General features: G+C 44.4%; 2 protein-coding genes across 5 annotated transcripts in view; both read left to right on the forward strand.

Annotated features, from left to right (window-relative positions):
* Positions 1-11,085, forward strand: part of stard13b (StAR related lipid transfer domain containing 13b) — a 44,381-nt gene extending 33,296 nt beyond the window's left edge. For both annotated transcript variants that reach the window (XM_088427320.1, XM_088427321.1), the window contains 12 exons: positions 1,467-1,548; positions 3,637-3,700; positions 4,268-5,613; positions 5,703-5,873; positions 5,950-6,109; positions 6,336-6,534; positions 7,406-7,619; positions 8,756-8,870; positions 8,936-9,157; positions 9,235-9,452; positions 10,087-10,263; positions 10,353-11,085. In XM_088427320.1, the coding sequence (XP_088283446.1) occupies positions 1,467-1,548; positions 3,637-3,700; positions 4,268-5,613; positions 5,703-5,873; positions 5,950-6,109; positions 6,336-6,534; positions 7,406-7,619; positions 8,756-8,870; positions 8,936-9,157; positions 9,235-9,452; positions 10,087-10,263; positions 10,353-10,470 (3,086 nt within the window). In that variant the 3' untranslated portion in view covers positions 10,471-11,085. The remainder of the gene's footprint in view (positions 1-1,466; positions 1,549-3,636; positions 3,701-4,267; positions 5,614-5,702; positions 5,874-5,949; positions 6,110-6,335; positions 6,535-7,405; positions 7,620-8,755; positions 8,871-8,935; positions 9,158-9,234; positions 9,453-10,086; positions 10,264-10,352) is intronic.
* A 3,112-nt stretch (positions 11,086-14,197) lies between these two features.
* nbeab (neurobeachin b) overlaps positions 14,198-21,065 on the forward strand; it is a 163,397-nt gene continuing 156,529 nt past the window's right edge. For all 3 annotated transcript variants that reach the window (XM_088427563.1, XM_088427565.1, XM_088427564.1), the window contains exon 1: positions 14,198-14,594. In XM_088427563.1, the coding sequence (XP_088283689.1) occupies positions 14,235-14,594 (360 nt within the window). In that variant the 5' untranslated portion in view covers positions 14,198-14,234. The remainder of the gene's footprint in view (positions 14,595-21,065) is intronic.

The following is a 21,065-nucleotide window of genomic DNA, read 5'->3' on the forward strand; positions in this document are numbered from 1 at the left end:
ATAGCGGCGGCGAAACAAACGGCCGTTCAGCGGCTGAATGCCGCCTTTTTTAGGACGAGCGGCCGCGGAAGGTCGTCAAGTCGCTCGGGCCACAATTCTTGGCATTCATGGGCCGCGTGCATAGTGGAGCTCATTGAAGTCCTTGAGATGTTCTGGAGCCTGCCAGATGACGCCAAACAAGGCCTGCATCTGTGGGGGTTACAACATAAACCCCCAAAACACGGCGCTACGCTGACACACTCTAGCTAGGGTTGAACCGGCTTTTGAAAAACGCTTCGCTTTTACTCTTCCACTTTCATTCGCCGTTTGTAGGCTTGCGCGATTTTTTCTCATTTTTTTATTCGGATGCAGCGGCGTATGGTCGTAGTAATAATCAACTAGTGCTAATGCTAACCATCGTTTAGCAAACATTTTGTGTACAGTGCCCTTTTTTTGCAATTTTATGGCTTTTTTAAGCAGAAGGTGGCTTCTGAAGATTTGCTACTCGCGGCAAAAACTTTGCGAGACAGGCGCCAGTTCCCTTTGGAGTCCCTTAGGAGCCCTTTGAGACTTCGGTGATTTAGGGCTATACAAATAAAATTTGATTGATTGATTGATTTGGAGTGCCGGGATTGACGGCGAGTCCACCAGCATATAGACTCTATTAGTGATGGACAAACGAAGCTTCGTGAAGCGCTTGTGATATTTTTTACCCGGCGCAAACAAAACCGCTAACGAGCTAAATGCATACAGGGCGGCACTATATAACATGCTCAAGATTAGCTAGCATGTTATCAACAGTCACAAGTTGTTGGATCAACAAACAAACTCATTTTGGGCATATTATCACAATTGACAACATTCTTACAAAGAAAGCTCAACTTACAGACACTCGTGGGTCACATTTCACTGAGAGACGGACGACAGTGACCGCTCTTAAGTCAAGCAACGCCGCCCATGTAATACCAGCAGCAGCCAGAGGCGGCGCCAAAAAACAAACATCTAGCCAAACAACGCACAAATGAATAAACTGTTAAAGGATCAACTAAATGAGTTCTAAAACATGCCCATGCAGTGGGCTTCTAAGGCTGGCGCTCCAAAGCCAAAAGGCCCGACAGACAGGCCGGGCCTTGTTTCAATCTGAGGGGGTCATGGCTGCCCGCCGCCCTGCTTTTCATAAAAAAAAAAAAAAAAGTTAATGACTTTACATGAATGCAGCGGAATGTTAGATTCAGAGATTCTGGATGCGCTCCACCGAGTTATGTAAGAGAACACGAATTCCCGGCCGGCCGGCCGGCCCAGTACGTGACGACACCCCCGCAAGCAAACGCCGCCGCCAATCGGACAAATTCCGTCGCTTCTCATTAGCATGAAATACTACACAAGTGTCACAGTTCACTTCTGCTCGGACTCCCGGTTTGCATTTTGGCATCCGCGCAAATACGCAAAGGAGCCTTTCTAATCCCATTGTCTTCTTGGCCTTCAAGATTCCCAGTTCCCCATAGACATCAGCCCTGTCAAACGAGACCATGACTTTCTGGACAAGGATCTTGTCGAGCCTCTTTGCAGGTAAATACGTCAAATGTTGCCGGGTTTACGCAAGTATGCCAATCTGAGTGTTCTTGGAATGCTCTTGGAATTATTTCAAACGTTCTTGCAAATATGTTCGAATGAATAAAGTGTTTATTCGATATTTGAAGACGCAGGTTAAAGAACATAGGGGCAAAACCGTTCAAACTTGCCGATACGTTTAAATATATTTGCAAGTACGTTTGAACATATTCAAATTCAGTTCGATAAAATGTTTCTTGAATGTATTCACCAACTTGTTCCAACTTAGGTGCAAATTCAGACACACTTTTGAATGAATATAAATACATTCAAGATATTATATACTCATAAACAAAGTGCAATCTAGGCTAAATGTTAAAGAAAAAAATGTCATTGAAACTCGCAGGTATGTTCTTGAAGTGTGCCGGAATGTATTTGCAAGTATGTTTGAACGTATTTAAATTCACTGAAACAAATTTAGTCTGATTTTTTTTTTTGCAGATATGTTCTAAGCAAATGCTATTGCAAAAAAAACAAAAACAAAAAACGACTACGTTTTTAGCATTTGGCCTAGATCATGAAAATATCTTTGAAAATTCAGTGAACATTGTTTATTCGGAATTATGTTTGTTTTATTAATATATGCAAAGACATTTTTTTCAAGTAATACCACGGGATATGCGTATGCCCAATTAAATAAATGTGGTTGTGCATGGAAAACAAACGTCAGAGTGGGAATGCTAATAAAAGGTGTTATATGAGACCCCTTCTAACTGTACTCGGCGCATCGCAAGTCATTATTTATGTAAGAGACCAAAACATAGAGCGCATTGTGCTCAACAAACACGAGACGATCACTACTTCTCCATTTGCAACCTTTTTTTTTTTTTTTTTTTGACGTCTAAATGCATTAAGCCATAAAAAGTGTGGTTCAATATCACTCCATTATGTCAGAGCACAGAAGCTCTCTTCCAAGAAAAGTTGAAAAAAAAAAAAAAAACAGCGCATGGGTCGCCACGGTAACCACGGCGACGACGAAGAGAGGAAAAAGCCGGAGAAGCGTGAGGGCGCTTGGCCCCGCTCGACATAGTGTGACTCTAAACAGCCCTCCGGCAACTCATCTAAATTCCAAAGTGGCCACGGGGACAAATGGAACACCAGCGGAAAATGTTCCAACTGCAGTGGGAGTCCGGCCTTCCGCAACATCGCCATGGTAACATTTGGACCGAACTCAGGAGCTAGCAAAATAAATAGCGCTGGAGCTGCGTTTGATTTCACTCGGTACTTCACGTATGCCCCCCGGGATCGCCTCCCGTTTTAGCAGCGGCTTCCAAAGCTCTTGAGGCCTTTTGGACCAAAACGGCCCCGCCTTCCAAATCCGCCCTTAAGCCGGGGTCCCGCTATCTACAGTAACCATCATGGGAACTTATTGTTTGGCTAACCCCGAGCGTCTCATGCCGGTTACTGTCGGGGACGCTCGCGTCCGTCGTAGAAAAATGAGCTTTTTGCGGGGGTCGCGTGAATCTCCGCTTGTGTGCTACGTCACGCCATGTGCTTGGTCTTCAGAAATTTTGAAGTTACTATCAACGTACGAGCAACTGTTTTGCACAGGTTTTTGGATTTTATTCTCCCTTTAAAGCGGCGCTTCTCAAATCGTGGAACGACGGGCGGCACCAGGGAAAAGGCTTTGTTTTTGTCATGTGAAGTGGAATTGCAATAAAACAAGAATTTTCATCATTTTTTTTTCACGCACTTTGATGCACTTGTTTTTTTTTCAGATTTAGACTTAGCTGTAACTTGTAAAAACGCTGGAAAAAATGATGAGCAGTCGTTGGGGGCAGGATTCTCACTTATCTCAGAATTTCGACTTTATCCTCACAATTCTCACTTTAAAGTGACAATTCTGAGAGTAAAATCTCAATTCTGAGATAAAAGAGAGATACGACCCCCTGAATTCTGAATTTAAAGTCAGAAAGCAGAAATCAGTATCCATGTTAGCGGTTGAAAGATTACATAGGGTTTGTTAGAATGCATATTGTCTCAAATGACAACCTATGTATTTCCTGCTGTAAGTTGATTCAGTCCTGTTGATTTTTTTTCTTTTAGGCGACTCAACACCTTAAATAAGTGCGCCTCCTTAAAACTTGACGTGAACCTCCCGAAAAAGAAAGTAAGTGTTCAACGGGATTTTCATTTCAAGAATTCATAAGGATTTCTGAGGTGGTTTTCATGTTTTAAAGCTTCGACTGTCAAAATGTCCTCGCGTGGTATTACATATTATTCATAGTCTCATTTAAAAAATGCATAAAACCAACACCGCTGAGTTAAATCTGCATATATGATGTGATACATTGATGTCCGGGGCTGCGGTATTCTTTATTAGCGTGCTCTATTTGTGGCGTTTTCAAAGGAGTCATGTTGCATCACTGTTTCCCGATTGCGTAACGTTATTAAGTCCGAGCAGACGCTTCCTCCGGCGAGTCCCCGCAGGTCACACTCATTGTCCTTCCCGGTAATAATGATACGCTGTCAGTAATCCGATACAAGGCCACCCTAACCTATTTAGCCCGAAAATAGGTTTCTGACTGACGATACCCAGCAGAAATGCGCTCGCGAGAGAGGAGCGCGTCCTCTCTGTTCTCGCAGTCACCAAGCAAGCGCATGATCAATTTTGCATTCATGATGTTTACAAGTGCACCGTGTTCCCACCCGCCGATTTCATGGTCTTCACGTCTAGAGCGAAGACTCGGACGAGGAAGACCTGTTTGCCATCAGCGACAAATGGACGTTTGAATGGAGCAGCAGACGTTGGTCCAGGCTGCAGGACATTGACGGTCTTCTGGGGAACCAAGGCATAGAGCCCTCCGCGGGGGACAAGGAGCCTCTAAGAACTACAACCAGCAGCGAAAGCGTCGTAACGGACCTGAGCGAGCCGGAAGTATCCTCGGTGCATAGCGAGAGCAGCGCGGGCAGCGGTCCTCCAGGCGTCAGCGCCGAGGACTCTGACGGTTCCAACCGCACCTGCTCGGATTCCGTAGCCATGCCGGACTTGACGTCGCTCACAATGTCTCACATCGCAAAAGACATCGGCCATTACGGCTCGCTGCCTCACAAGCACGGCAAGGCAAGTCGCACCCGGGCCAAAGACTTCCTCAAACGCATGGAGACACTGCGCTCCCGGGGGGCGCTCGCGAGGGGCCGCAAGACCTTGGTCATCAGTTCTCCGCTGCCGCGGCAAGAAACCCGCGCGCTCGAGACGCCGCCGTGCGCGGAGATCATAAACGGAGACGGGCTTCCGGGGATTCGCTCCCGCGCGCTTCCGTCCCAGTCCTGCAGCGATGGCAGCAGCCATTCCAGCGGAAGCGCCGGCAGCACGCCCAGCCTCAAAGAGCGCAAGCCGTACCGGAGCGACCACAAGCGCAGCGGCATGTATCTGGAAGACGTGGACATCTTCTCGGGCGACCAAGTCGCGGAGCAAAATCGCATCAATGAATTCTGCTCCTACGAGGACCTGGTGGTCCATATTCCCAACGACCACAAGCCGGGAACCTTCCCCAAAGCGCTGTCCATCGAAAGCCTGTCGCCAACCAACGGGGCCTCGGTAAATTGGCGCGCGGGCAGCACGCACCTGGACTCCACGCACATTTCGCGCCGGCAGGAAGCCAGGCCCGTCACGCGGTGCTGCTCTCGAGGAAGCCGCATCAGCGTTTACGACAACGTCCCCGGCTCACATCTCTACGCCAGCACCGGCGACCTCATAGATCTGGAGAAGGAAGACCTTTTCCCGCACCTGGACGACATCTTGATGCACGTCAGCGGCCTGCAGCAGATAGTCGACCACTGGTCCAAAAACGTACTGCCGGGCGGGGACGGGGCGTCACGGGGCGGGGAAGATACGAGGGACGATACGGTCGGCCTTCAGCCTTTGAGTCGGATAACGCTGGACTTCGAGGCCGATCCCGCCACGGAAAACCGGACGGCGCCGAGCGCCGGGGACGGGGCGTCTCTTTCGGACGTGGAAGCCGCCAGACTCGGGGAGAGGAGAGACTCGGGAGTAGGGGCGTCCCTCACCAGACCCAGCCGGTAGGACTTACTGTATGTCGACGCTGTTATCCCGGGACGTTCTTGCAGAAAACGCTGACTCTGCCGTCTTGTTTTTTTCCTCGCTCCAGGTTACGATGGCCCAGCTTTCAGATATCCAATCGCCTGAGCCACTCGGTGGCTTCGCTGCAGATAACCAATCAGTCGGCGGGCCAGCTGAGTTTGTTACAGAAGTTCTCGTTGCTCCGTCTCACTGCCGTCATGGAAAAGTACTCCTTATCAAACAAACACGGCTGGACCTGGTCAGTTTCTTTTCAGCTCTTTCTACTAGCCTTGAATCCCTGAATTTGATGATTTGACGCCTTTTGCGCCTATTAGGGCAGTCCCGAAGTTTATGAAGAGAATGAAGGTGCCGGACTACAAGGATAAGAATGTGTTTGGCGTACCCCTTATCGTTCACGTGCAGCGTTCTGGACAGCCGCTGCCTCTTGGCCTGCAGCAAGCCCTGCGCTACCTGAGGAGCCGGTGTCTTGACCAGGTCAGCCAGAGTGCGTGCGCGCTCTCATGTTGCGTGCGGCTAGCGTGATGTAACGCGTAATTGTCGTGATGGAACGCACCACGTGAGGTGTACGCTTTCCGCAAACAATGATACGGCTTCTCGCGCGATACAATAGCCGTACGGCAACAATGCGGACAATGAAAATGCGACGCTTTGCCGTCACGTCACGCCTCGTCTCGCGTCAACATGTTTGTTGGGCTGCCAGGTGGGACTCTTTCGCAAATCCGGGGTGAAGTCTCGAATTCAAGCGCTGAGGCAGTTGAACGAAACCTCCCCGAACAACGTCAACTACGACGAGCAGTCGGCGTACGACGTGGCCGACATGGTCAAACAATTCTTCAGGGATCTGCCGGAGCCCTTGCTAACCAGCAAGCTGGGGGAGACCTTCCTCCATATCTACCAATGTAAGGACACTGCACATATGCTCATATCCAGGGCTAAAGCTATTCAATATTTTGCTATTCCAACGGTGAGTGGGGTTTTGCTTGGTGACAGAAAATTTATGGATACAGAAGGCAGTCAATGGAAATTTTTGATTTTCGCGCGTAGCAGCTAACTGTTTCGCTTTCTCGAAACATAAGGGAGATTTGGGGTAAATTATCCTCATTCTGTTTATGAAATGAAGTGACGCCAAAAGCACAATAGCTCCTTTGACGCTACTGTTCGTGGCGAATGTTATTTTGTTTCAGAAAATGAAATAAAGATTGTTGAAACTAAAAAAAAAAAAGATTTTTATAGGCTAAACAGCACCCGTTTCAGTTGAGTGATTGACATCCAATAAACTGCCTTTGAAAAGTCATCTATATGTTGCAGTCGAGCGCTGCTAATACTGCTAGCATCCCGCCACTGCAGCCACTCAGTTTGGAGATGCTGCCAATTGCTAGCAACAGGTTCCGTATAACACGACGTTGGCTTAATTAGCAGAATCAATTCGCATAATTTGCATTTTAACTTGATTTCGGGATAGCATCGTCTTGTTGTCAAAGAGGAGTAAATTTAGACGTTACGCAGCGACACGCTGCCGACAGATACTTCAAAAACGTTTGCAAGATAAGATACATTTTGAAGCTGGTTTTATCGCCGGCCGCCACGGCACTGCCATGCATAGCATGGACACTCGTTAGCCTGGCTCCTCTCATGGCGGCGTACACAAAATAAACGGGTAATGGAGTCAGAAAGATCCCGTCTGGACAATTTTCTTTTAATCTGATCGCCTTAACGACCTCTACTTACGCCGCAAAGACGATGAAAACAAATGTTTTTACCAACCCGCAGATGTACCCAAGGACCAAAGACTACAGGCCGTCCAGGCCGCCATTATGTTGATGTCGGACGAAAACCGAGAGGTGCTGCAGACGCTACTTTGCTTCCTGAGCGACGTGACGTCCTCGGTGGAGGAAAACCAGATGACGCCCATGAACATCGCAGTGTGCCTGGCGCCTTCCCTTTTCCATCTCAACATACTCAAGAAAGACAATCTTTCCCCGAGGTGAACGCTAACCAGACGCCCCCATAATATCACAGGCCGCGCATCCTATTAACTCCTCCTTCATTAACTTCACTTCATTAACAGACTATAAAAAAAAGACAAACAGTGTTTTCTAAACCCTCGGGGGTGCGGCGGACGGCTCTGTTGAAAGGATGGGGCGCTCTTTTTGAAGCTCGGTCTTTCATGACATCATGCTGTGTACAAACAAAGCAAAGCGCTCTAATTTACCGCAATGAAGTTGCGCAAGAGGATCAAAAGAGGCGTCCTGCCAAGCCAAACGCAGGCTTTGTACCGGCGGTGTCAAACGTACGGCCCGGGTCCGGATCCGGCCCTGGAATCAGTTCAATTCGGCCCGCGAGGTTCTTTCTGAAGTATTACAAAAATGAACAGGATCAAACCCGAAAGTCGGCTTTCCAAAAACCGTAATGCCGCAATGCTCCGCGTAGTAACTAACTCTCAGTCGTCCTCTGCGGTCTTCGTCATGACCGTCATAACGGACATTACAGTACACAAAAATCCTTACTTTTTCAAGCGATGCCTAAATGCAACTTGCAAGCCCAAGTGCCGATCACTTCGGTGACAGAATGAAGAGAACAACATTCAACGTTCGCGTTAGCATTAGCATCTAGCTTTGTCCATCGCAGGTCAAGTCATTCCATCGCCCCAATCATTCTTGTATTTCTTTGTAAGTTTACGGCTCAGCGATTAGCGCGGAGTGATTCGACGCTACATCGTGACTTCTTCTTCGCGAGTTTCCAATGTCTTCTGTCATGTATATCATTACGCGGGTGCCACCCAGTGTCCAAAATGAGACACTACGGTACTAGCACTTGTCTGCACTCTGCAAAGAAGTTGCACAACCGCAAATTTCAATCTTTTTGTTCCCTGAATATTTGTGTTTCATTGTTATTTATTTTCTTTCATCCTGCGTTCTAAACAAAACATCAATTTTATGAACAGATGGATCAAAAAAAAAACAGAGCATTTTTGTAATGTTTTTTAAGACGTGTAGTATGATTTTACTTGTTCGGCTGGCTTGAGAATACACGCAGCCTGTTAGCTAAAATGAGTTTGACACCCCCGGGTGTTTCTACATCAAGACGTGTAACCCGGTACTCGATTGCCATAACCCGCAGGGCAATGCAGAAGAAGTACGCGAGCGGCAGGCCGGACCAGAAGGACCTGAATGAAAATTTGGCAGCAACTCAGGGTCTGGCGCACATGATCACAGAGTGCAACCGTCTCTTCGAGGTACAACGAGCGTTTGTTGTTCGGTCTCCTCCGCGGTCTTACAGCCGCTCTCGTTGGGAAATTAGATCCCTCACGAAATGGTTTCCCAGTCGCGCAATTCGTACATGGAAGCCAACCTGCACGCGCCCACGTTTGACGAGCTCTTCAAGCAGCTGGAGGACGAGGACGGAACTCGCCAGAACCACTTGGAGGGGAGACTGGAATGCCTGCTCAAGGAGGCCCGGGAAAAATCCAAATACTGGGTGGCCTGTAGCAGCTCGGATAACACGGAGCTGCACTGCAAAAAGGCGCGTGCTTTTTTAGTTTTGGATTCGCCGTACGATGACCGTACTGTCTTATTCATACGAGGCTGTCTCGTGTCCAGGTGGGCGACGGGAACCCGCTGAGACGCTGGAGGGTGTCCGTAGAGGTGGAGGCGCCGCCCTCCGTGGTTTTGAATCGCGTGCTGCGAGAGCGCCACCTGTGGGATGTGGACTTACTGCAGTGGAAAGTGTGCGAGACGCTGGACAAGCAGACGGAGGTGTTTCAGTACGTTCTCAATCGGATGCCGCCCCACCCTAGCCGAGACTTTGTGGTTCTCAGGTGAGCGCAGTCGTCCCGATTGATTTTGCGAGCGCCGTAATTTGCAAAACGCTTACTGTAGGTGATGATTATTGGATGGATGGATGGATTATTATCATTGCGTCTGAACAAGTACAAGGTATGAAATTTGGACTTGGGATGCGCAACGCTGAGCTCCCCGAGAGATAAGGTTACATGGGGGGCGGTGGGTAAGGAGAGAGAGAGAGAGAGAGAGAAGAAAAAAAAGAATCTTTGGCCATGCCCCAAACAGAGGACGTGGTTCAAGTCTGGAAAAAAAAAAAACTGTGAATGTGCCAACAAGAAGACACTATAATATATCTCACATAACATGTTGATGGCTGGGGAGGGGCAGTGGGGGAACGGGGGCCAAATGAAATTTTACTAGGTGGCTGGTCTGTATTTATAAATGTTCTCTAACCAAACAAAAAAAATAGATATAACTGTATTTTTTACATTTTTATCCAAACACCTTATTACTCCATTCCAGTAGGGTGTCCAAATACTAAAAAACTTGCGCAAAACCTTTTTACATCCAAATTTGGGTTACGTCACTGTCGTAGTAACTGAACTCCGTCATGAACCCGAGACCTGCCATGGTTTCATTCGGACAATGTTTTTTTTCCCTCTCTCTCAGGTCGTGGAGGACAGATTTGCCCAAAGGCGCGTGCTCCCTGGTTTCCGTCTCAATCGAGCATGAGGATTGTCCTCCCGTCGGAGCGGTGCGAGCTATTGTCCTGGAGTCCAATTACCTGCTGGAGCCCTGCGGTTCAGGGAAGTCCAGGCTGACTCACATTTGCAGAGTGGATTTGAAGTAAGGGCCCATTATTTAAATGGACGTCTATTTTTCAACCAAATCCAGGCGAGAAAACGCAAGCCCAAGCCTCGCAATTTCTCTTTCAGGGGAAGGACTCCGGAATGGTACAACAAAGCCTTCGGCCACCTTTGTGCGGCGGAAGCCGCCCGCATCCGCAACTCCTTTCAGCCGCTCATCGCAGAGGGCCCGGAGACCAAAATCTGAAAGTCTCGAGTCTTAGCAAATCAAAGAGCAAAGTTCAAACCCCCGAAACAAAGGCACAGTTGAATAGAACGTCCTGGACAATGATGAGCTCCTCTGTACTTGCACGATAACAAATGAGGGCATCTTATAGGTGTTGAGTGTATTTATCCGTCGGGAACTTAATCATCCTGGCAAATTCCAAATTGAATTGACTTTGATATCAGAAAATCTCCATATTATAAAGTCGAATGCGTTACGGTAGTACTATACAATGTGTAGGACGTTTAAGCTCTCATACGCTTCTGGGAAGCATGTACATAATCATTTTAAGATTCAAAGCTATAATTATTATTATTGTACATAAATGTGTATACTGTACATGCAAAAACAACTTGTATATATTGGATATTTGTGAAGCGATGAATAGTATGGTCATTTCCTATATAATGAGTCATCCTCAAAAATGTAAACTGGTTTTACTTGCGTATTGACATGGATTTGTTTTTTGTTCAACCTGGACCTCCTTTGGTTGTGAATGACGCAGTTTTTACTTGATCATACCTGTCTCGAGGGTACTGGATGTGCTGGTGACAGCAAGATTTTTTTTTTTTTTTTTAAAGAAAATGCTTAAAATAATCAGAATGTTTTGCTCCGTTCATTTTTACATGCAAGCCATGTTCACACGAGTCAACGTTCAATTACTAGTTGAACCCTTTTAACCATTACTTGTCTGATTAAGTAGAGAGGGACCTCTAGTGGTGATTTGGAGATAACACTTACGTGTCATGGATGCTGTTGGCATGAGCTGCCTCTAAAAAAAACGAATTTAGATATTATTAAATAAATACTAGGAGTTATATTTTGGACCAATTAATATCATTTCGTTTGCAAATGTGAATCAGGAGTGCTGGAAAGGGGAAACATCTAAGACAGGCATGATTGTGGCACTGAGAAGCAGAGTTTGACAACGGTGGTTTAACTAGCTGAGCGTTGACACCAAGTACGGGCACGTAAAACCCTGCAAAATTTATCACGCTTTCCTAAGCCGTGTTGAAACGGAACATCTTAATGAGGTCACCAAAGGAAGCGTAGAAAGTTGCTGCTAGCTTAGTCAAAATTGATTTTCGTCTTGCATATCTTTCAATAGCAACGAGTAACTTTGCTTTTTCGCTGCCAGCTTGGTTAAAATGCATCTTTAACGTCTATGGCCGTCAATGGCACTGAATGGGTTAATATGATAAAAGAAAAGGCTTCCAGTCAGCATGTTAATATAATTTTAGAGCGCTTTTCAGTGGATCATCACTCTTTATAATATCCATGGTGTTTAAGCGAAACGTTAAAAAAAAAAAAAAAAAACGCTTTTAATGGTTCTGCGGCAAAATAACCTTGAATTCATTAGCCGGTGCAACATTAGACTTTTAGAAGTTTAATTAACCTCAACGACCATTTAATATCTTTAAAAAAAAGCGAGCGATACAGAGAGAGAAGCCTAGCTTTGGGTATCAAAGGTATCATTTGTCTGAAATAAATCTAATTTGCTCCTAAGAACTTCTTTTGAGATCAGGCAGATGACACAGACAGGATTTTTTTTTTTTCCTGGAACCAATGTGAAAACGTAATGAGTTATCAAGTAATGATCTAGACACCAGTAAAGCTCGCCACTGTTAAAAGTCAACCGATAAAAGTATCAACTTGCATTTACTTCTGGTCAACTAAAGATGAGACTTGAAGGTACTTTGTTCCTTACTTATAATCCATGAATTGGCGCCGTATTATCTGCTGAATGGTGAGCTCTGCCTCCCCCCAGTTGAGCCCACTTGCGACGGCTGCTACCCCGAGGGCAACTTTAAGCTACTTTGTTATTTACGTATTTTACACAATATGAATCAGCACCGTACTATCTCGCTGATATGGCTTTTACCAACTCTGCACACGCTGGTCCTTTGGAAGTCAGTAGGTCCTCGCGCAGGGGTGTCAAACTCATTTGCGGGGGTGCCCGAGTACAAGAAACCTGGTGCATGTTTGTGTCGGAATGGCATGTAAAATAACACAAAATTGTGTTGCGAACTCCGCCTCCTCGTCATCACCTGGTTTCAGTTTGGTCGACGCGCGATGGCGGCTAACCCTCTAGAGTGAGAATTTCCTCCTTGACGGGGGCGTGAGGAGACTCAAGGAGAGTTAGCAGCCGCTCTTACCATGCACGGGCGCACTGAATGTTCTTTGTTGTAAAAGAAAAGAAAACGTGTGCATAAAGAGGGACACATAGTACAGTGTCAGCCACTGTCGTATGGTTAGGAGATCACTGGCCATGGAGAAGAAAGATTGTCCGTCAGGGGACAAGTCCTACAATTCCTTGCGGGATTCACTCATCACGGGGTGTTTTCAGTCCCCATTATCCAAAAAAAAAAAGGACCGCCGCATTGAACACTTGATTTGCGAGTTGTTTTTACATTGTCACATTTAGTGAAACCACGGCCAGTACGCACCTTGCCTCTTGCCTTGCTGTAAATCTTGCCATGTGGATTTTGGCCTATTTTACTGCTGCTGCTCCTGTCTCCTTCTCTCCTGCTCGGAAAGGGGGCTCGGCGGAGATGATCTAAGCGAGGACGTTGCTGTAAGGATTCCGCGTCGAGCGACCGGGACAAGATCTGAGGAAGAACCACGTCCTCGGAGGAGTCTACCTGCAGCGTTTCAGCTCATTAAATGGACTCTCATGCTGTTTTAACTGTATAGCGGCACACTACGTGATATTGACATCCATTGCAGCGTGGTTGGTCATCCTGAAAATGGGATTCTTACCTTTATGGTCCCTTAGAAATATTTTTTCCTTTTTGGGACGGTGTCAAGTTTTTCCTTGCCTGGTTGAGGTGGTTTAAATGATATTATTTCCTTAATCTTTGAGAGCTATACTGCTGTGAAGCTCTTGGGCCTTTTTAACTCATTCAATGCCAGAGACATATTTTCACATTTTTTGAAGAGTCTGAACGTTAAATCCCAGATAATTAAGTATTATATCGATACTTATTTACATTAACAACATAAATTTCAATGAGAGTAAACACTAGATACTTAGGTACTGTATGTAGTGACTGTCTGGACGCTTAAAAAACGTGAAAATATGTCCTGGCATGGAATGAGTTAAAAGTTACACGATAATTTATGCCATTTTTGCCACAAAAACCACATAAATAGAAAAACATTTCCGATTAACGAAAACACAAATAAGCTAAAAATAAAATAAAATAAAAAAATACACCACTCATTTCTATTATGTCGCTCGGAAGTAAGCGTGCTTCGTCAGACAATATTTGCGAATTCGTATAAGTACGCTTAAAAGCTGAAGGATTTTTAAAAAAAAATCTTAATGATTAACATTCAGATGGGCACAAGGAGTCCCGAGCGGAAATAGAATAGACGCCGAGCCATTTCCGGTCTTCCAGGTGTTGAAGCAGGTGTATCGAATTCAACATTTTCATACGTGACGTTTCTCACTTTCCCAGTTTTTTAAAGCCATAGTCACGCTTTTCCCCCCCTAATTCATTCACCGCATCAGTCGAAAATCCATCCGCACTTGACTGAATGGGACACTTCAGCAGATCTGCCAGCAGGCGGCGCTGAAAGCGACCCAAACTCTTCCATTCGCTTTGTGGGGAACACGCGCACGCACCGGAGAGTGCCAATTACGTGCGCGCGCACAGCTGAGCCAAATGGAAGAGCACAATGCGGGTTAGTTAACCGACCGGCACCGGCGCGGACGCGACTGACCGACCGGGTTTACACTCTCTATGCTCGGCTGCACCCTCCGGAGCTCGGCTGCACAACCGGCGGCGGACACTCGGGAGCTCGGAGCGGACGCCGTCCAGCCACCAGAACAAGCACCGAGGATAAAGGGAGGAAACACCGAGGGTACCATGCCCGGATCCGCGCCCGGCTCCACGCCCGTCACGGAGCGACAACCTCCGCTCGGTGACGGCGAGAAAGCAGCGACGCCCGGAGCCGGTCCCGGTCCCGTACTGCTGCCGGAGGGAATCATCGACCCTTCGGTTCCCATCCGAGATATTAAAACCAAATTTGCGGTTCTCGGCGGACTCATTCAAGCCGGAGAGGTTAGCAACCGGGATATAGTGGAAACTGTGCTCAATTTGGTGAGTACGTTTTCATTCTCATATTATCCCTGTAAAGGTGCGTGAATGGGTTTTCCCAGCTGTTTATGACGACAGCCTGTTAAGTTATGGAAAAAGAACACTACTATCTGAATATTTCATTTGAAATGCACCAAGAAAGCCAATACATATTTAGAAGCCGTCCCACTTGCGCGACAAAGTTGAGCGATGGAGAAATAGTTGGTGACTTGAACGCAACTTTGTGTTTGCTGAAGAAGTAGAGAAATGACTAATATTGCAACTTTGATTCACCCAACCTATGTTTTAGTCACGAAACTAGAAACCGCTTAACCGCAGTGGCGCCTTGAGATACGAGCGACTCAATTTACTACTTTTTCAGCTGCTTCCTATTCTTTCCTCAGACTTCCAAGCGATCAAACTTGAGATACGAGCGCTGTATGGCGGCCGATGAGTCCATAATAACAAGCTGCAGTTAGAACAGGTGTGTCAAATATACGACCCGTCCTGGCCCACGAACGTGTTTAATCCGGCCCGTGAAGTGATTTTGTAACGTATAAAAAGGAACCGATTTTTTTTCAATGAATGCAAAACGTGAAATGTTTTATGATTAATAGTAATGTTAATGTTTTCGATTAATTGTGACTGTGCTTGCACTATTTTAGACGGTATATAAAAAAAGAGTCATAAAAAAAGTAATAAATCAAATTAATCTAAAGTTGTTGTTTGTAAAGTCAAACATTTGTACCGTCATTTTATTGGTGGGGTGGTAATTATTGTCATACTTAACATAAAACAAAGAGATTTGCATAATTCTTAGTAAAAAACAAACAAACAAACAAACAAACAAAAAAAACGCATAGCCTCCACTAACTCAATGCTAGCATATAAAGGAAAACTCCATCGGCACAAAGGCTAACTATTAGCATCCACATTGCAGCGCAAACTCTGGATATTTGAACACTAACAGTGAAGCAACACATTTAGACTATAAAGAAATATAAAAAAATTGAATCGAAGGAGAACGTCATAAAAATGCAAACAAGAACGGTGCTTTAATTTTTCATCTTCTGCCATTAAAGCCATCAGCAGGCTATTTCGCACAAGCGTGATCACATTGCATGCAAATACGTTTTTTTTGTGTTTTTTTTTTGTGTCATGTTGTGGTTGTCAGACACGAGGAAGACTGTGGGGGACCGAGGGTGTTGTAATCAAGCACCAGCATTAAATGCTTCACAAAATTATCACGCGGTCCAGAATAAACCTCCTCGTGGGCCGGATCCGGCCCCTTGGTAGTATGTTTGACACCTAAAGTGTCATTTTTAATATTTTATTGTTGTTTGCACATCGGACCATCCGTCACGGTACAACGCCATGACACAGCACTGGGGAATCACCGGTGTTACCGTTATGTTGTTTCAAATTCTATTCGCTGGAAAGCGTGGGAGATGCAAGCGATGTAAAAATTGTCCAAAAACCTGCACGCTGGATTGACTTGAGCTTTAACAGCAGCCTTTACTTTCAGCCGGATCCTTTCAATTGGCTCGTTTTATTGATTTCACTCCTACATAGCGCAAATTACTTGGTGGTGCTTAGCGCTAATTCTAGGAAAGTCTTTAATGATTTGGACATCTTTCTCTTGTATTTCAGGAAGCACGCAATAAATAAATAAAAAAATCTCTATCCAGAAGTGACACGCAACATTTCCAATTCATTCAGGCCCAAACGCCTGCTACCAATGGCATGTCAAGGCATATTAAGGTTATGTAAGGCATAATAGTTATATTTGACATGTTAAGATTCCGCAAGGCGTATTAAAGTTATTTGTGCCATATTGGGGTTATGCGAGGCGTAATCAAAGCTGTGGGTGGCCTCACAATAATGGCACAGGCTCGTCAAGTCAAAACAATCACTCTCAAATTTGTGCGCGGCACAGCAACCACTTTCTCCTGTATATGGCTTTGCTTGTGTAGTTATTATTATTCTAAACTATTAACAAAAGACGTGCGGTGTTTTGCAAAGGAGTCACAATTTAGCACAAAAATTGCTTCATGTTCCAATTTCATTTGCTCTTAATTTGAAAAGAAAAATTCATAGTTTGTATCAAAAACATTGTTACAAAAAATGCTGCTTGTGTACAGTAATTCCTGTTATTCCGAAATTGCATCACGATTGACAAAGATCATCTATTAAAAGTCGCAGTGACGCAATTTAGCACAAAATGGATTCATGTTCCGGTTCATTTCCTCTTAACTTGAAAAGAAAACCCGATTGTTTGTGTCAGCGTATAAAAACACAAAACAAAAACATTCAATTACAAAATTTGCTAATATCAGTAGAAATCAAGATCTCGCGTACACCCGAAGCGCTTTTTCGTCAGTGCAGTTGTACCTGCGAGTCGACTGACAATTTTTGGGGGACTTCCTGGCTAAGTGGCTGTAACAGTGTCCCCATAGGCCCGCGTGACACGCGCTAACGATGGCGCCATGGCCTTGTTTTCAACTGAAACAAACCGCGGGCAAATAAGTCTCGGTCTTTCAGCGACGCGATCCCGAGAGTCCGGCGGACACAAAAATGAGAATGAGCCCACATCCGGGGTAAAGTCGGGTGACTGTCTCTTCGCCGCAGAACAAGTCTTTAAAAAGTTAATTGCCACAGCAGTGCCAACAAACATTTACGGCACTATTCAGCTGAAATAAACAAGACTATTTTGACCTCATTTCCAGGGCCTGGCTGAACTCTGATTGACTGATGAAATCATCTTTAATGAATCAAAAACTGCAGCGGCACAAATGAGTCATTTCACATCTCTTTTACATGCAAGCTCATTCTTGCCAGCAACAACTAAACGCACTTTTTTTTCGTTTTCAGCCAGCGGATGTTATCTGCAAAGAAAAGGGATATTTACAAACGATGCCAAATGATGACGTGCAAGGATACAATAACTTGATCAAGTTAACGTTTGCGTTTCGTTGAGTGCAAGTTTGACTTTGCTCCATGTTTGAAATGGTGCTCGCCTATGGATGGGCTTGTTTATGCGATTGCGCAACTTTTTTTTTCAAGCAAAATTCACGATGGGCTGCTGACGGTAAAAAAAAGAAAGTCCCACTGGCGGAAATGAAGTTCTGATCAGTAAAAAAAAAAAAAAAAAAAAAAAAAAAAGAATCATTTTTATTTTATTGGTGGAAATAAGATTTTATACCATATTTTCTGCACTATAATGCACACCGAAGTCATGAATTTTCTCAAAAGCTGACAGCGTGCCTTATAACCCAATGTTCCTTATACAGCGCATAAATTTCGAGTTTTCATTTTTGGCAATACATTTTTTATAACATCCTGTTTAAAATTTTCATATGCTGTATATATGCTCCAATTTTGAAACAACTTCAAACAATATGGGGACAAGGCGCAGGTTTTGTAAAAGAAAGTGCCATTTTATAAAAATAAATCCAGAAGCTGTTTCTATATCAACAAAACAATATTTTTTGTGAAATTTGATTGAAAAATTGGAGGTTAATATTTAATTCAATCATATTTATATTCTTTCAAACTCTTGATCGGTCTTGGTATTGATCTAAACATCCTTTTAATGTAACAAAGTGGTATTTTTTCCCCATTCTTGAGATCGTACTTTCCACAAATCACCTTTCTTCTGTATTTCTGTTGTTTTGTTGACGTTCCCCTTAGCGCAGCTCCCTCTAGTGGATGCATAACACAAGCCCAACTGTTTCCGTAGCTTCTATTCTATGCGATGCACCCTATAAATGAAAACAATTTTCATTGAAGGTGCGCCTCATGTATAGCGCGGAAAATACGGTAGTTCTTAAGCAACACTTCAGCGCTCAATTTTATATGCTTGCAAAAAGGTTAAATTCTTCCTGCAGTCATACTACAGTTAATGACTGGAATTAGGCTGATCAGGAAAGTTTTGGAATCAGTATGCCAATTTTAGTTTGAATCTGCATAACCCAACAATTTTTTTCTTCAAATGTCACTGAAGTGAAAAACCCCTATAATTTTCCAAAGTAGCTAATTAAGATATGTTTTCCTCCCAGGTTTTTTTTTGCATTGATCAAGGAGTGAGCATATACGCGGCGTTTGCGAGTTCTTCGCGTACAAGCGCTAACTCCCCATTATATTTATTTCCTCGTGGATTGTCAAGATGAAAGATTGTGTATTTATCCGTGAGGCTCTCATCTCGGCGTTTGAATTTCCAAGCGCGCTTGCTTCGCTCGAGCGAGTGCGTTACGCCAATGTTGTCTTAGCCTCACATCTTTCCCTGCACGTTTGCCTTCTCAAAGTCCTTTCGGAAGCTCTTTACTTTTACTCTTGATCCAATTCGCATTGTTTCATATACGTGCTCAAGATAAGGTCTCTAATCTATATTCCATCAGAACAAAGGATGAGTAATCATAAGGTAAGATGAGAAATGGTCATCTGTGACATGATATCAATAAAAGATTTTTGAACATCGTGGAAAAATAATCCTCAGATCTATCTCACAGGATCCAATTTGGCGGGTAATGGATACATGTTGTCCTCTCTGGCACATCTCGAAGGATCTCCGTCAAATAACCAATTTAGAAATTTGAGTCCACGCTATAGATTAAAAAAAAAAAAAAAAAATCACATAGCATAGGGTATATCAACAAATCTAATTGAATGCATTTTAATGCTGTGACAGGAACCAAACAATTCCTTTTCAAATAAAAAGCAAATCAATTGGAACACGAAGCAACTTTGCTCATTTGTGATAGCATCTGTGCAAAACGTACCTTTATTATGTGACGTTTTTTTACGGATTCCAATGTCGTTGGTGGCAATTCTCCGGCAGACGAGGCAGGCATAAAATTGATGACGTTACGCAATCTGTTTTCTGGAGTTGCTGGATAAAAATTCGTCCAGCAATACCACTACCTGGATGTTTGAATTTGTGATCCCTCAACTACTCTTCAAACAAACTCTGTGCACCTCACAGCGGCGAAAGATGGCGACTTTAGGTAGCGTAGTCATTTTCGTCGAGCCAAGCGTCGACATGAAGCTTCTTTTGTGCGCTAATCGGAGCGATTAATGCGCAAATGTTTTTTCTTGCCATTATACGAAGGTGGATTGAAAGCATTTGACTACATGAGGATGTTATGACTAATTGGCCATTTGTCCAAATAGCATCCAGGAAAATGAATGAGTCACAATAAAAACGGACATGACGCGGCGTGATTTATTGCTGAGCAATAACGGGCGCTCTCGTCTGTTTTCGGTTCAAAGCGGTTCACTCGCTCTAATTAAGCTGTGTAATCGTCCTGCATGTTCATACATTGGTGATTAATGTCTTTTGACCCAACGGTAATAAGTTTTTTTTTGTATTCCTTGTTTAAAAATGCAGTTTTTGCAAAGCCAGAGTCACATGACACCTTGCGCATCCCACGCAAATCTTCAGCTACATTCGTGCCATCTGTCTATCGCATCTCGCTGAGATATTTAGCTGCTGACATACGCTTGCTGTTTTCACCTCTTTCGAAAACACGTACTGTAGAAGTACATGTACAGTACGTAAAGTTAAAACTTGTTCTAATTCACGGTATACATTCCAAAATTCCAAATTCCAATTTAATTATAAATTCCAATGCTATCTGGCTGGCTGGATAGATGGATAGATTTTTTTGAAAACTAATTCAATCGACTTGCTAACTAGCTAGCTAGCTATCTGTAGGTAGTACCTAGTACCTATAGATTGATAGATTTTTAAAAAAGTAGTTGCATGATCTCATTAGCTAACTAGCTAGCTAGTTATCTACAGTTATCTAGCTACCTCATACCGAGATTGAATGATGGATAGATATATTTGCTTCCCTAAAATTGAGATATATGTAAAATGGATGTAAAATAAGATCCGTTGTTTACAAAAAAAATCCCATAGGTATTGCTTTGTTTTTTTTTCGATCACATGATCTGCCGCACCATTTGTTTTCAAATGTTTCAACGTGGAAGGATGATTTGGGATGCAAGTGTTTTTCGCAGATAAAGATGTCTGTGTATAGTATAGACGTGTTTTTTTCCAATTCATCCACTTTGAGCGTCTGAATCATTTCTACTCTCCATGGTCGTTTTTCTCTAAATCATCAGCAAAATGGAAATGCGGCCTGGTAAAATCCCAGAGTGCACACACTGATAACAAACAGTCAAGTGTTTTTTTTTTTTCTCCCCCTCTTCTTTAAGCCACTTTTAAAAGCAGAGCAAAAGCCAGGGGTCCATTTCCTGTGTGTCAGCGAGGTCTAATTCTCTTCTTAGCGCGCCCGTCCTTCCTACTTGCCCGTGTGCCATTAGCCTAGGGAAACGCTCATGGTGTGTTCTAATGGATTTCGGCGTGTTGTGGGACATTCTTCCGAGCTCGCCGGGCAAATGTTTACTACCGGAGCAGCTAGGGATGCGCCGGTCAACAATAAACCACGATGGTCCGTAATACCATACACACACTTTTTGTGTGTGTGAGAG

Source organism: Hippichthys cyanospilos, chromosome 11 (assembly GCF_059441005.1).
Source record: "Hippichthys cyanospilos isolate Australia breed blue-spotted pipefish chromosome 11, RoL_Hcya_1.0, whole genome shotgun sequence".
Classification (NCBI taxonomy): domain Eukaryota; kingdom Metazoa; phylum Chordata; class Actinopteri; order Syngnathiformes; family Syngnathidae; genus Hippichthys; species Hippichthys cyanospilos.